The sequence below is a fragment of the Rattus rattus genome, chromosome 3 (genome assembly GCF_011064425.1).
Source record: "Rattus rattus isolate New Zealand chromosome 3, Rrattus_CSIRO_v1, whole genome shotgun sequence".
Lineage (NCBI taxonomy): Eukaryota > Metazoa > Chordata > Mammalia > Rodentia > Muridae > Rattus > Rattus rattus.
The window spans coordinates 203,838,997-203,855,215 of record NC_046156.1 but is presented as its reverse complement, the minus strand read 5'-3'; the positions used below and the strand labels follow the sequence as shown (position 1 = coordinate 203,855,215).

General features: G+C 42.7%; 1 protein-coding gene across 1 annotated transcript in view; it reads right to left on the bottom strand.

Moving 5' to 3' along the window:
- Window positions 1–986: 986 nt before the first annotated feature.
- Window positions 987–16,219, bottom strand: part of Fam151b (family with sequence similarity 151 member B) — a 35,199-nt gene continuing 19,966 nt past the window's right edge. The window contains exon 6 of the mRNA XM_032899038.1: window positions 987–1,582. Within this exon, the coding sequence (XP_032754929.1) occupies window positions 1,423–1,582 (160 nt within the window). The 3' untranslated portion in view covers window positions 987–1,422. The remainder of the gene's footprint in view (window positions 1,583–16,219) is intronic.

Genomic DNA, 16,219 nt, shown 5'->3' with positions numbered 1-16,219 from the left:
ATACAGGCACTCCCTTGACTTTGTGTTTATGGATAGAATGGCTGGGTCCTAGGGTAGAGTTATTCTCTTTATTGGATATTTCGGGACTGCCCCTCGCACAAGTTATCAGTCCTTATAGTGCCAGTCATTCTGCAACATCCGCACTGCAATCTCACTGTGCGTTAAATAACCTGTCCTGGATGAGAGGTAATACTGTCTGAACCTTTCCAGGAAAACTTGCTTTGGGCATACAAATATTTTATTTTGTGATGTAGCTGTTAGTTTTTGTCTCATTTTTAAAACGCAGGCTTTTGGCTTTTTACCAGTCGTATAGGAGCTCTTTGTGTAAATAGCGCTCCGTTATCAGATACATCTCAATGGTGTCTCTTCATTTTTTTTTAAGAAATTATTTTCATTTCATGTGCATGGGTGCTTTGTCTGAATGTGTGCCTGTGCACCACGTGAGTGCAGTAGTTGAGGAGGCCAAAAGATAGGAGATCTGGAGTTTCAGATGGTTGAGAGCCACTGAGTCAGCCAGTGCTTTTAATCGCTGAGCCATCTCAATGGTGTCTTTTAAGGTGCTCCTCAGTCACCTACAAAATAGTGAAATAGTGAGTGTCGCACACAAGTGGCCATTCAGAATATACCTTGCAGCAGAATAGATCTCACAATTCCATTTAAGTTCTTTTGCTTCTTAGAACACAAAAAGAAGTTCCTTTTTGCCTTAATCTGAGCGGCAGCGTCTTGAATGTCACCTAACTGTTATGCGCTACTGTCTTAAGACTGTTAGGCCAGAAAGATAGCTCAGGGGTACAGCTTCCTGCTGCCATGCTGACGAGCTGAGTTTGACCTCCAGGATGCACATGGTAGAAGGAGAAAGCCCACATTGCCCTCTGACCTCCACACACCCGCCATGGCATGCATATCCATACAAACAACGAATACGTGCAGAAAAACTCAAGGAAGTCGCTAAGGGTTAGATAGGAAAACTTCACTCCGGACAAATATACTGCACTTCTAATTTCAGTAAAAAGTAGTTCATTTATTAATTCAGGTCTTTTTACAAAATTAATGTATGATGATTAAAGAGACGTTATAAAAATTTGCTTTTGAGACAGGGTATTACAATATTGCCCAGGCTGGCCTTGAATTCTTGATCTTCCTGTTTTAGTTCCACAAGTCCCACGTGTTACCCCTCACAGCTGGAACATTTTTACTATAATTTTAAAACAATTTTATTGCAGTTGGTAAAATCTTGTACAGACATGAGACACTGTAGTCAGAGGAGGCATACAATACGCATCTGATTAGATGAATTTAACATAAAGCAACAATTACAATTAATATAGCCATTGATTGAGACCAAACAGCAAAGGATCATAAAACCAAAGAGAAAGTGATTTAAAAGAAAAAAAATATATATATACATTTTAAAATATATTTTTAGAGAGTGACTCGGATTCCAATGGCTTGTTTAAATTCATAGTTTTGTGGTTCCAAAATATCATAGAAAACTTGGGTTTTGTTAAAGCAGTCTCGAATGTAAAGTAAATCTTCAGTGGGGTAAATGTCGTCTTTTCCAGTCCACACGGTCAAGCTGTACCTGTATTAAAACAGAAGTGGATAGGTAAGACGGAGATCAGAAACTAGTGGAGAACCCCCCAGGCCCCGCACTGTCTGACCACACTGCCCTGCTCCAGCCCTCCGCAACATCAAAGCCATCAGCAAGGATACAGATCCCCACTGCTGCTGTATAAATTATGTAATTTCTATATTTCAATTATGAGATGCTCGGTGGCTTAGAGACCCACACGGTGGCATTGGGAATGAGTCATGTTTTGTAAAAGGAGCTGATGAAAGATTTTGCTGCTGATCAAAGACTCTGTCCTCCAAATAAAATTACAACTGTGAACCTGGATTTGCTTAATAGCCTGGTCGGACTGAAACGAAATGCATGATGGGAAGAGATTGTGAGGTGATCAGCGTCACTGTCAATCCCAATATGCAGTCACTAATGATGGCCCCATTATGCCTCTGAGGTTTTCTCATGGAGTGACGGAATGCCAAGAGATGTCATTAACAAGAGCAAATGGGCTGGTGAGAGGGCTCGTTGCTGAGCCTGGTGACCTGAGCTCAGTCCTAGAGACCCACTGGTGGAAGGAGAGAGAACCAGCTCCTGGCAAGCTGTCCTCTGACCTCTGCATGCACACTGTGAGGCACGTGAGAACCTCACCACATACAATATACAAAAATAAAATGAAAAAAAAAAGGGAAGAAGACAATTTTAAGTAAGAGTCTATGCAAAGTTTTATACACGCATAGACGGAGCGTGTCTGGGGAATATTTGCTCTGTTTCCCTCCTTACTGATGTGGCTGTGTTGCCTGTGCCTGGAAATAGGACTCTCTCCAGGAACTGCATCCCATTTTCCCCACTGTGGGGATCCAGGAGAGAGCTCTAGGGCATTTCTGCACTGATGGGGACACAGAGCGAGTGAGGGGTGTGGCTTTGTTAAGCTCCTGTCCTGAGGAGATCTGAGCAGAAAGAAACACACAGAGGAGGAAGATGCCTCAGACTTAGTTCTCAGAAGTGAAATGCAACACACTGAGAATTTTAAACTACAGTGTAGGTCACAGAAAAGAAAAATATACTTTTAATTCTATTATTTTTTTCTCAGATGGGAGCTATTAATTTATCTGGGTTCCATGGTAACGAGCCTTATAACAAGACACAGATATGATCATTTAGGTTAAGAAAAGAATTTTCCAGGTCATTTCTGCCTCATTAAATAGCTCTCCATTTTATTAAGACTGAAATGGGATAATAAAATTGTTAAAGGATATCTTAAACTGGATTCATTTAAATCAATTCTCAGTATATATATATATATATATATATATATATATATATATATATATATATTTTTTTTTTTTTTTTTTTTTGTGATTTGGGGAGTGAATCCCGGGCCTTGTGTTTTTTTGGCAGCGGCTCTCCCACTTCGCTAAATCCCCAACCCCCTCAGTATATATTTTTTAAAAACATTTTATTGTGAAAAAATCACAGATGGTATATAAATCACAAATGTAGATTTTTAACCAGTTATTATATAAGTGAATGTCAACATAACTAAAACACAGAGCAAGAAACTGTGGGCGGCCAGCACCTTGGGGCATCTGTGTGTCCCTGCTTCATCACATCCTGTCCTTGGATCCTCCTCTCACCTGTTCTACATGTTCATAACACTGCAGAGTGGTCCCCAGCCTCATCACTAGAGATGGAGAAGCATTCTACATGTTCAAAAAGGAATAACCCATAGAAAAGGCAGAAAACAAGAAGTATTTATACACTGAATCTTTAGGAGTCTCAGCTTCATAAGCAAGGTATGCGTTAAAAGGCATGCAAGGTCAGATAGATCCTGACTGCAACAGTGGAGGAACTCAGTTCCTCACTCTGCTTCTTATCGGGGGGTCTTCCAGACCCTCCTCCAAATATCAAAGAAGTATCAAATCTAACTTATGCCATAGATAGATCAAGACACGGCTGTGGGATGTCTCACCTGACTGGCAGGGAGCAAGGACTTCTTGGTGAGAGATAAAATCTCTAAAATCAATTAAATTGTGGGCCACAAAGCCAGATTTAATGAAATTGAAATACTTCCTAATAATGTACCATACTATACTGAACTAGAACTATAAATCAGTAGCAAGGGAAACCACAGAAACTAAGCTGGCATTCAGCCTGAATGATGCACTTTTGTTATGTATTTACTTCTGAGGATCAAATCCATGCGTTTTGTATCCTAGGCAAGAACTCTACCAACACCCTAAAAAAACACACTTTTGAATGAACAGTGAGATGTAGACTAAAGCAGAGAGGGAATTTTAAAAGCTTCTAGTCTCAAATGAAAACAACACAATTCACAAGAACCCTGGATGATGGAAAAGCTGCATCTGAAACTGCCAGAGATAAACAGGGAAACAGGGAGTATAGGCAGAGGCAAAGGCCTTCTAAGCGGAGCTCTAAACATACAGGAAACAACTCTAAGAATTGACAATGGAATTACATGCAGTCAGAATGTTCCTGCACAGCACAAGGAGCCACCAAGAGGGTGAGCCCACAGCCTACAGAAGGAAAGGAAGTCTGTGCCAGTGGCACTCGGGCTAACATTTAGAAAACAGAAAGAACTGCAGAAATTAAACATCCAAGCCCTAAATCTTATAATCAGTAAGTGAGCTAATGAACTGAGTAGAAATTTCTCAAAAGAACACAAACAGCCAATAATACTTTTAGAAAGCTCCAACACTTTTTAGTCATCAAAGAAAAGAAAAGAAAAATTTTGAGGTTCCATATTAGTACAAGAAAACAAATTCTGGAGAGAATGCAAGAAGAGAGAAATCACTGGTGGGATGTCAGACTGCAGGGACAGTGAGGACATTGGTGTAGAGGTTGCTCAAAATACTGAAGATAAAACAATCACAAGACCTAGCTATGTTACTCCTGGACACACACGCAAAGCATCCCACATCCTATCAAACAGATACTTGCACATTCATGTCTACTGTCTACTATTCACAACATCCTAAACATCCATCAACAGATAGCTAAAGAACATGTGATAATTATATATATATATGTTTATATATATATGATACCACATTTGTTAAAAATCATAGCTGAAAATTATTTTACGTATCGCAAGCACAGAAAGATAATTTTCTCTGAATTAAAACATTCCATCCCTCAGGACAACTCCTTAAGACCTAGGAAGTACTCTAAAGGAAGATGACTTAACATTCAGAAAGTAAACAACTCACAAGTCTCAGGAAGTTCCTAAAACTTACCAGACTCAGAAATCCCCCTCCTCCTCCTTTAATAAACAGTAAGGCCTGTTGTAGAGAGGAGACTTTGATCTGTAAAGTTGCCAGCCAGTTAAGTAGATAGGTCTGGGACCCTAGCTTTCATGAGTCACCACTGTATTGGGGTGAGCTCTTCGTGATGCCAATGCCTTGAGCCATTCATACTACAGTAGTAAACAATCTTGCAAATAACCCAAATAAACTTAATGGTTCACCAAGTTGGACTTTGGTGATATCAATCCTCTATCTGGGGTAAGCAGTTATTGCTCGTGTCTTCTGGGATAATGCTGTGCAACATACAAACACCATATATTTTCTCTTCTTGAAGATCATAGATTTTAGTATTATATGTGAAGGGAACAGAGTCGATAAAAGTAGAAAGGAAAGGTGACCTCCAAGGGGAGTAAGAGGTTTAGAAGGGAGTGGGAAGAAGGTAACTGATTACATGTGATATAGACTCTATAATAATATATGCTAATTCAAACAAATAAAACTGTCAAAGCAATAAATTTAGTAAATGTGGTGGTTTAAATAAGAATAGACCCCAGAGGTTCACATATCTGAAGGTCTGGTTACCAGCTGGTGGAACTGCTTAGGAAAGATTAGATGAGGTCTTACTTGGAGATTCCTTCATGGAAGAGTGGTCTTCAAGGTTTCAAAAGCCCCTGCCAGGTACGGTTCCTCTCTCAGAGATCGCAGTTACTGCTGCAGTACATGCTTGCTTGCCTGCGTCCTGCCGTAACAGTCATGAACTTTACCCTCTGAAACTGTAAGCAAGCTCCCAATTAAATGCTTTCTCTTGTAAGCTGCCTTCGTCACGGCATCTCTTCAAGCAACGGAATACGAAGATGGTAAAGTTACATGAACCAACATAAAAATAGTGCATTTCTACATACTAACAATAAATAAGAAAATAGGAAAGCAATTCCAATCCAAGAGCATCACAGGGAATTAAATAGGAATAAATTTAACACATGAAGTGTGGTGTCTGTAGACCGAGGATGACGAGTACAAGTTAACACTGTTTATCCGTCAAAGCAACCAATGAGGTCCTAGCAAAGTACCTGCACTAGCTACTCTTCTGTCACTGGGAAACAACACCATGGTCAAACATGGCGAGCTTGCTTCAGCTTATGGTCTGGAGGGACAGGAGCCCATCACGGTGGGAAGGGACAGAGGTGGCAGCAGCAGGCGATAGGCATGCTGGTGGGAGCAGGAAGTTAAGAGCTCACATTTCAACCACAAGCACAGAGCTGAGAGAATAAATTGAAAGTAGGGAAGGATTTATAATCCCAAAGCCCTCCCCAAGAGATGGACTTCCTCCAGCAACTCTGTACCACCTACACCTCCCTGAACAGCACCACTAGTGGGGAACCTCGTGTTCCAGTACCCGAGGCCAGGAAGGACATATCTCATTCAAACCACCATGTTCCACTCCCCGGCCTCCATAGGCTCATGGGCATAACATTATACAAAATGCATTTAGTCCACCTTCAAAAGTCCCCATTGTGGAGCACATTTTTAACCCTATTTAAAAGTCTAAAATCTCTTCTGAGACTTAAGGCAATCTGTTAACTGTAACCCTCTGTAAAATAAAAAAAAAAATCATGTATTTCCAACACACAGTGGGGCAGAATGTGCATTACAGTTGTTAAGGGGGGGAATGGGAGCACCACGAAGAAATACCAGGCCTAAGGAAGTTCAGAGCCTAGCAGGGTCACAACACCAGGCCTGTAGCCATGTCTGACATCTGGGCTTAAAGGGCTTAGATGCCTCTGTCCCTGCAGCACACATCTATCTTTTGGGCTATCCTACTCCCAGTGTGTAGTTCCTCTGGGTAGCTGCTCGGAGGTCTAGCATTGCCAACATCTTGTAGTTTGTTGCTGCAAATCAGGCCTCATTTTCACAGCTTTGAGTCCTCTCACAGCCTCGTGCCCTCTCTGGGCCTTCACGCATGGACTCCAATGCACACGCTGCCTGACCTCAGCAGCAATCTGAGCCCTCGGAGGAGGAATCCATGAGCCCCTCATTGTCTTGCCTCTAGAGTTGGAAGCTCGTGGGTCGTTCACCTACATTTGTCCCAGTGCGGAGCAGAATGCTTCTCAATGGTGCCCATCTCCATAACAGTTACAGTCTGTCCCCCAGGACACACCTGGGCTCTTCTTCTCTTCAAGTGGTGCATTTGTACTTCTTTTTGCCCCCTCTGCTCTTTTCACTGTATACAACAACCACACCACAGAATCAACATCATGCACTCTTGAAATTTCTCCCATTAAAGAAAGTCCTCCTTTACTTTTTAATTTAGCCTCAAGTAAGTTCTTACAGCAAAGACAGAAAGCAGCTAGAGCCATTGCTGAACACCACAGGAACGGTCTGCGGCCGTCTGCTGTTGAAGTCCTCGCTTTCCTCTGCTGTCTGGAGCCAGGCCTTCCTCACAGTAGGCACTGCTCTCCGAACGGCTCTGCTCCAGGGTCCACTGTGGCTGCTGTAAACTCTGTTTACTGCACTCAACCACTTTTCTAGTCCAGACCTGCAAAGCCCTCCACATCTCTCAGAAAGGTTCTCCTCACATGATCAGGCTCCTCACAGACAGCCCATCCTTAGCACCAACTTATGAATGAGCCACTTTTCAGTTGCTGTGAAACACCACAGCCAGAAGTAACTCATGGAAAGGGGGTTTCTGTTGGCTTACAGTAGCAGAGGAACAAGCCCATGATGGGGACACATGGCAGCCAATGGTAGGCATGGTGTATGAACAGGAAACTGAGAGATCACAAACCACAAGCATGAAACAGAAAACAAACAGGTAGAATTCTACAATCTCAGTGCCCACATCGAGGGTCACGCTCCTCAGAAGGCCGCACCACCCAAACCTCCCCCAGACAACACCAGCAACTGGAGAGCAAATGTTCAAACACCTGAGCCTCTGAGAGACACGTCTCACTCAAACCACTGTCGTACTCATTTTTACAGAAATAAATCGACCTAAAGTTATATGGAACCATAGAAGATTTGAATGTCTAAAGACTCTTGAGCAAGAAGAAAAATATTGGAAGTATCACATAAATTGTAATTTGTAAACTCAAATTACAAAGCCACAGTAATCAAACCCACATGCTAGTGTCATCAAAAGACTCAGAGCCATGAAACAGAGCAAGGGAATTAAAAATAGTTCAACAGATTCAACACCAAATATTCTCTTATTTGAAAAAAAGTAGGAATATTGGTATTATTCCTTACATGACAATAAAGGCAGAGAGGAATAATGAAAGCAAGACTGATAAAGCTATCGCTGAGGTGGCTGAAGTTTCTTTCAAGTAATGTCTGATATGACACTAAAAGAGAAAGGGCCATGGCTGCAGCACGGTTCAAAGCAGCAATGCAGGGAGCTGCAGAGACCGACAGGGTACAAGTCAAGCACAGGGCAGAGAGAGGGCGGTCTTCAACACCTATATTAATATAAGTCATTCAGAGTGTCATCTCTACGAGTGCGAAGGGGACAGCCAGCAGTGTAAGCACCCAACAGGAAGTGAACAGAACTATGTTTTAAGGAAGAAAGGGAAGGGATTACTAAGTCATAAGCCAGAGAAATAAAACCAATCCAAGATCCTACTTAAGGAATTATCCAGTCTAGGGATGGAGAGACAAGATAGCCCAGTGGGTAAAACTTTGTTTGTTTGAGATAGGGTTTCTCTATGTAGTCCTGGCAGTCCTGGAAGTAGGATGTGGAAAGGGGTGCCCAGCACTCAGGTAGAAGAAGGGTGTGACGGTATGTGCACAGACCAGCAACCTCAGCATGGCGGTGGGGGAGCAAACCCCTAAGCAGGGTGGCTACCCAGCCTAGCCAATCCATAAGCACCAGGTTCAGTGAGAGACACTGTCGCAGGAAATATGGTGAGCGTGCCTGAGGAAGACATGACATCGCTCTCTGGCCTGTGAGTGCGTCTGCCTACACGTGGGTACATACATGACATCGCTCTCTGGCCTGTGAGTGCGTCTGCATGCCCGTGGGTACATACATGACATCACTCTCTGGCCTGTGAGTGCATCTGCATGCCCGTGGGTACATACATGACATCGCTCTCTGGCCTGTGAGTGCGTCTGCCTACACGTGGGTACACATATGAGGATGTACACATGAATATACCACACAGGCAAACTCTCTAGTCTAAGAAAAGCTCAGGTGCACCAAGGAACTGAAGACTCGTAAGGAACTAAGAGTAACAGGCTATTTAAGTCAGCTGTAACTAAATACTTTTTAAAGACAAAACGAACAAATTTCCAAAAAATTATAACTGATGCAACTTGGTTTCTAAAGCCATTGAAAGAGAAACAAATCCATTTCAGAACAGTATGTAGAAAGGTTCTTCAAGTCCAGCTTTCCCCAAAGCCTCAAGCCTACAACATTTCACATGCAGGCCATTGTGATGTTCTCTTCGATATCCCTGGATATATAACAAAGTACAGCACATCTTATGAAATGCACAGCATTCCCATAGCTAAAACTGGGGAGCAGAATCACGAAGATGAGCACAGAATTGGCGTCGAGACATCTCATGCCTTACCCTCATGGGGAAGTGAATGGATGGTCAGTGCGAAATAGCACTAAATATTCTCTCAGTAAGCACAGAGGAAAAGAAGACACTGTGGGGGTTAGTCTAGATGGAACTTGCTGTGCAGACCGGCTGGCCTCAAACACATAGCGATCCACCTGCCCCTGCTAGCCTGCTGGGATTAAAGACGTGGCCACCACAGGGGACCGAGACTACTTCTGAAGGAATTGAAGAGGCGCTTGGGAAAACTGAACAGCCACTGGGAATCTCATGCTTGTTTAGACTGGCGTCTTTGCAGGATTTGGAAAGCGTCCACATTAACAATGCCCACAGTCACTAATAATTGGATGCCTTTCTCAAATTCCCCACATGGGCATGATGTCATCACGTGAGACTGTTTCTCTTGCGGGTGTCCTGTGCAGTACAGAACACACTCAAGACCCCTGTCACGAGATACCTCCTGGAGTCGCTGCCACACACACAAGTTTGGAGAACCAAGATGTCCTGAGACATTATCTGCTTCAGAGTTAGCTTTACCCTAGCTGTGAGCCCCTGTTCTGGAAACACTAAACAGCATGCCTTAAAAGCGAAAAGAAATGATAGCTCAAAAGGAAGAGAAAATATTGTTTAAAGAGAATATACATTTTTTTTTTTGCTTTGAAAACTTGAAAATCCACTGAAAGCCATTTAAAATGAGAGAAGTATTAGAAGATTAGGACATAAGCAGGTACAAATAAAGACCTTCCTATACGTGGCATGTTGGTATTCTGTTTAAGCTCCACCCCCACAGCTACCTGGCAGGCAGCAGCCTGGTATGCTATACTCTGTCCCATAGTTGCCTGGCAACAGCCAGCTGTGCCTGACACTATAAAAGGGGCTGCTTGCCCCCTCCTCCCTCACTTATTCTCTCTTACCCTCTCTTACCCCTCTTGCTCTTTGTTCTTCTCTGTTCTTGCCCCTATCTGCCACCACCCCACCTCCACGTGCCCATGGCCGGCGCCTTTCCTCTCTTCTTCTACTCTTCTCTCATTAAACCTCTCCACGTGGAACCATGGCGTCTGTGTATATCCTGTCTAGGTATGGGCCGAGATTCGAAACCCTAACATGGCAAGTGAACATTACATATACTTTAGATCCAGGCAGGGCACAACCGCAGCAAAGGACTTTTCAGAAACAGTAGCTTCCGGGGTTAAGAGCCTGGATTGCTCTGGCAGAGGACCCAGGTCACGTGGGGTTGCTCACAGCCACTAATATTTACTCCAGCTCTAAGGGATCCTGACACCTTTGCCTGCACGCTGCAGCTTCCAGTGCTCACATGGGCATGCTCCCGTGTTCCCATGTTCCCTTGAGTGAACAGACAGAGACACGCACAGTTTTAATACACTGGGGATTTGTTACTTTTTGGAGCTGGGAAGTGAGCTAAGGGCCTCACCCATGCAAGGCAGCGCTTGCCACGGTGGTGGTCCCGGCACCTAACCTCTAGTCTTCTATGGTGAAATCATGATCAGATTTTGTTGTTTTATCAACTTAGATAAACATCTCAAGGCTTTTGCTCTAATTTAAAATAAATAATAAATTTCCCACTTCTTCCTGTCTCAAGCTGTGTAAGGCCATTAGAGCTGTAACAATGACAAGGTTTTATAGTCTCTACAATCAGAAGTTCTGGGATGAAGACCACTCAATTAGCTGGTACAATGAGTCACTGCATAATATCCACAGCAGTGGCTCTCAACCTGGGGGTCAAGTCCCCTTTGGGAGTCCAGTGATCCTTTCGCTGGGGTCACATGTCAGATATCCTGCATATCTGATATTTACTTTGAAATTCATAACAGTAGCAATTACAGTTATGAAGAAACAACAAAATAATTTTACAGTTGAGGTCATTATGACATGAGGAAGCGTATTAAAGGGCTGCAGCATGAGGAAGGCTGAGAACCACTGCTCTACAGTTTAATTTCACTCATCTTGTGTCTAGAACAGTGACAGTCATGGCATAAATTTCAAGTGTAATTGGACTTATTTTGTGTTAGACTTTTGTTATGGCTACTGAAGAAAATATGCCCTTCCATAAGCTATACACTTTTCATAAGAGAAAAATCTAGGATCTGAGAACGTAGTTCATTGGGGAACTGCTTTGCTCGGCATGGATGAAATTCCCAGCATCCCCTCCCATACACACACACACACACACACACACACACACACACACACACACACACACACACTCACACACACACATACATACACGCACACACTCACACACACGCACACACACACACACACACACACACACACACACACACACACACACACACACACACACACACACACACACACACACACACACACACACACACACACACACACACACACACACACACACACACACACACACACACACACACACACACTCACACACACATACATACACACACATACATACACACACACTCACACACACACATGCACACACGTGCACGTGCATACACATAGTATGTGAAGTATATTTTAAATGCCAACTGAAGATAGGTAAAGTATTTAAATAAAAACATATTTGTCTTTATTCATTAATGAAATGATACTGAAAGGAATTCTAAATTGTCTTTTTTATTGGTGATTAGTGTCCTTTTAGCTACTTGTTTTCAACTACTTCGTGTGACAAATACTTAGGGAATAAACTGAAGGAGAAATCTGTTTGTTTCATATCACTAAAAAGAGGCTTAGCTTCCACAGTCTTCTAAGCCTCAAGCAACTTTAAACACTCACTGTACTTGCATTGGGGGAAAGATTTTCCATATACAGGTGTGCATCACACACATATACATACATACATTGCACACATACACATGTGTGCATTACACAAACATAGATGTGTATGCATCATACACATATATTTATAGGTGTATGCCTCACACACATACACATGCATCACATACACATACATGCATCACACAAATACACACATGTGCATGCTCATCACATACACAAACATGCATATAACACACATGCACACGTGTGCATCACACACATACATGACTGTGCATCACACGCACATACATATACACATGCAAAGGCTAAGAGAACTTGGTAAAAATGACACGATGAAAACAGTATGTAGTCCATAAACATGAACAGATAATGAAATACAGTGCAAGTTAGCACCCAGGAGACACATGTCAAAATGGCTGATATCGCTAGTGACGACCTAAGGTATACTATTGTCCCAACTTTTCCTGATCATTTTTTTTTTTTAAGATTTATTTATTCTATATAAGCTGTAGCTGTTGTCTTCAGACACACCAGAAGAGGGCATCGGATCCCATTACAGATGGTTGTGAGCCACCATGTGGTTGCTGGGAATTGAACTCAGGACCTCTGGAAGAGCAGTCAGTGCTCTTAACCGCTGAGCCATCTCTCCAGCCTCCTGATCATTTTTAAAGCATTGTTCATATACAAACTTTTTTTTTTGGAGCTGAGGACTAAACCCAGGCGCTCTACCATTGAGCTAAGTCCCCAACCCCATATACAAACTTATTTACATACCACTTGTGAGCAACATTTGAAATGTTGGTAATTTATGCTGTTTATGTCACGAGAACTCATTACTTTAAAAACGATTTCTCACACAGTGTCCTTATTGTAAATAGACAGGTCATGGGTTAACAACCATTGGTGTTTGTCCAGCGCTTTATACAGATTCAGAATGAGGATGAAAGTAGCCACTCACTGCTCTTAAATATTATCTCTATGGATTTCGTGAGACAGTTTACTGTGGAAAAAAGACCCGAGCTTGAAGAAGTTACTGTCAACTTACTGTGCAGAATTCTCTAGGTCACTGGAATAGCCTTTGGTAATATCCAGCTGCCATGTTTAAAACCATGGGGAAAACTATATATAATCCGCCACTTTCGACTCGAAAGACTTAACACGAGATATTTAAGAACTCTGCGGTTTCTGCTTAACAGAAAAGAAAAGTTCCTAGGGTTCACAGCACAGGGCGGCCCGCAGTGTCTGTGGTACTTGCTCCTCTGTCTGTGGCACTTGTCAGGCCTGTCAGGATCATGTTCCAAAGACTTATCTCTGACTGTGGGCTCTCTGAGTTTTTAGGGAGATCAGACATGACCTTTCAAAACCGCCATCACCAATCAGTGGAAATACTGCAGTCTGCGCGTGAGCGAAGTGTGGCCTTGGCCAGGTTTCCTCACAGCTGTGGCTCTAACTCCACAGTGCTTGTGTACACGCTCGCTAAGTCCTCCGTGTCCACATAAATACTCTGTTTATATTGTGAATGCTTCTCAAACAGGGCTACAAGAAGGTGTTTTCAAAAGCCGGAGTTCTGCATAAGAATCCAACTTTTACAATTTAATTTAGTGTCACAATTTAAAAAATAATCTTTAAAAATTAATATAGGATGCTAATTGACTTCAGAGTAATTCTTCAACACTAATGAAAAGCAATAAACCTCGAAGCAGCATCGGTGATAATAGTAAGAGTTACTGAGGATGCCATGCCTGCCCAGGAGAGTGTCTAAAGCATTGCACACTGTGAAAATAACTGTCTCGGGACTGCAGAGGTGTTCAGTGGTTAGAGCACGGTCTGCTCTTCCAGAGGACCCAGGTTCAATTCCCAGTGCCCAGAAGGCAGCTCACAACTGGCTCTAACTCTAGTTCCAGAGTTACATACATCCTCATGCAGACATACATGCAGATAAAACACCAATGCACATAGAGTTAAAAAAAAAGATTTCCTCATTAGCTCAGTACATCTTTTTTCTGCTTGTTAGCCAGACAGATTATTGTCTGGTAACCATCTAATGTCTCTCTTTTGCCATAATGCTGGCTACAGCTGCTCACACAGCTTCAAGTTTAATCCATCTATAAATATTTTATACTTCAGTTTCTCATGCAAGTAGAATCATAATTACTATAAGATCATTGTGAGCTTTAATGTTTTATACTTAACAGAGATTTGTCCATATGAAAACCTCAAGCCTACAGCATGGCCTATAACAAGTATTATGCATTATGAGAGCATGCCATAATATACTCAGCCAGTTTCCGACCGGAATGCTTGGAAACTCTGCTAGCCCTTCTCTGTGCTTACATCCACTTTCTAGGTAGATAAGCCCTCACTAATACAAAGCCATGAACACGCCCACTGTTTCCTTAAGGAAATAAATCAGTTTACATCTATGATGCATACAACAACAGGCCTGCCTCCTCTATTCTCTCCAACCTGTGAATTATTAAGCTGGGCTTTTTGCCAGATGATTATAAAAAACAAGTTTATGTGTTAGAATTCTTTGTATCTCTCTGACATGTATCAAAATATTATTTTTACCAGAATTCCTGATTCTTATGTCTTCAAATATAGCAAAGTTTTCTTTCATAGCTTCTGGATGTGTTACCTTTAAATACCAAAAGACGACTATTCTGAAACTACATTAAAGAGCTAGCCTGGGGGCTGGAGAGACTGCTCAGTGGTTAGAGCATTTGATGCTCTTGCAGATGACCCAGGTTCAGTTCCCAGCCCACATGGTGGCTCACAATCATCTGTAACTCCAATTCCAGGAAATCTGACACCCTCTTCTGACCTCTGTGAACACCAGGCATGCAGACACTATACATGTACACACAGGTAAAAAGCACTGTACACATAGAATATAATAAATCCTGTTTAAATGCCATCCTAGTCTGTTTTTGTTGGGAATATGTTTGGCAGGAAGAATAAGGAAGCTGTATGCACAGCCTTCTCCAGAGACTCAACTGCTTCTGAACCAGTTACTAAACCTTCGCTTTGACGGCTGTAATGCCGGCTTATTCCCACTTAAGTTCTGTGAGTATGCATATGCATGTATGTCTATGTGTAGGCATGTGCAGGTGAGTATACATGCCCTCAGAGGTGTGATCCCCAGAGCTGGGGCTGCAGGCGGCTGAGAGTCACCTGGCATGGGTGCTGGGAATTGAACTTAGGTCCTCTGCAAGAGCAGTGCTTGTCCTTGATCACTGGGCCATCTTCCCAGTCCCTAAAATGTATTTTATATTATTAGTGTCTATGTGTGTGTGTGTGTGGGGTACACACATGCATGCCATGGCTCATGTATGGAGGTCAGAGGACAGCATTGGCTCATGTATGGAGGTCAGAGGTCAATTCTCTCTTGACACATTTGTGTGGGCTGCAAGGCACGATGAGAAGGCCATCGGCTTTCATGGCAAACATGTGGAATTGCTGAGCCACTTGCCAACCCCAGCTAATTTCTCACATATATCAAATGATTAAAATTTTGTGTGAAAAAGATTTCTGCAATGGTAGTGTTCAAAGACAAGCCACCTTTTGTACTTACAGCTGGAAGCTGACAACATTTCCTCGGAACTACCGTGCGCACAGACTGTGGAGGGCAGGGGTAACGCCATGCTCTAAGGTCTGCTGGGAGGGAGTCTATGTGCTGACCCCGTCAGTTTTCACTCCTTCTCCCTTTCACCCACTGCCCTTTGATGATTAGTATATCATGGCCATTTTTTTTCTGTTTGAAACAGAGACTCAGGTAGCCCAGGCAAGACTCCAAGTCCCCCTGTAGCTGAGGTTGACCTTGAATTCCTTAGCCTTCTGCTTCTGTTCCCCAAGTGCTGGGCTTGCAGGCACACATACGCCCTTCTCTCCACATTGTACACTGATATGGTGATAGTTGTGGGGGTTACTGAGGTGTTGCTAGGTATTTAAATGCTAAATAGTGGCCCCCAAGTCGAGGAGAGCCTCATGAACACCACCATGATGCACCACACTTTCAAATTAATTAGTTAATAAATGTCTAGAGACTGTGACTGGGCAGTAGG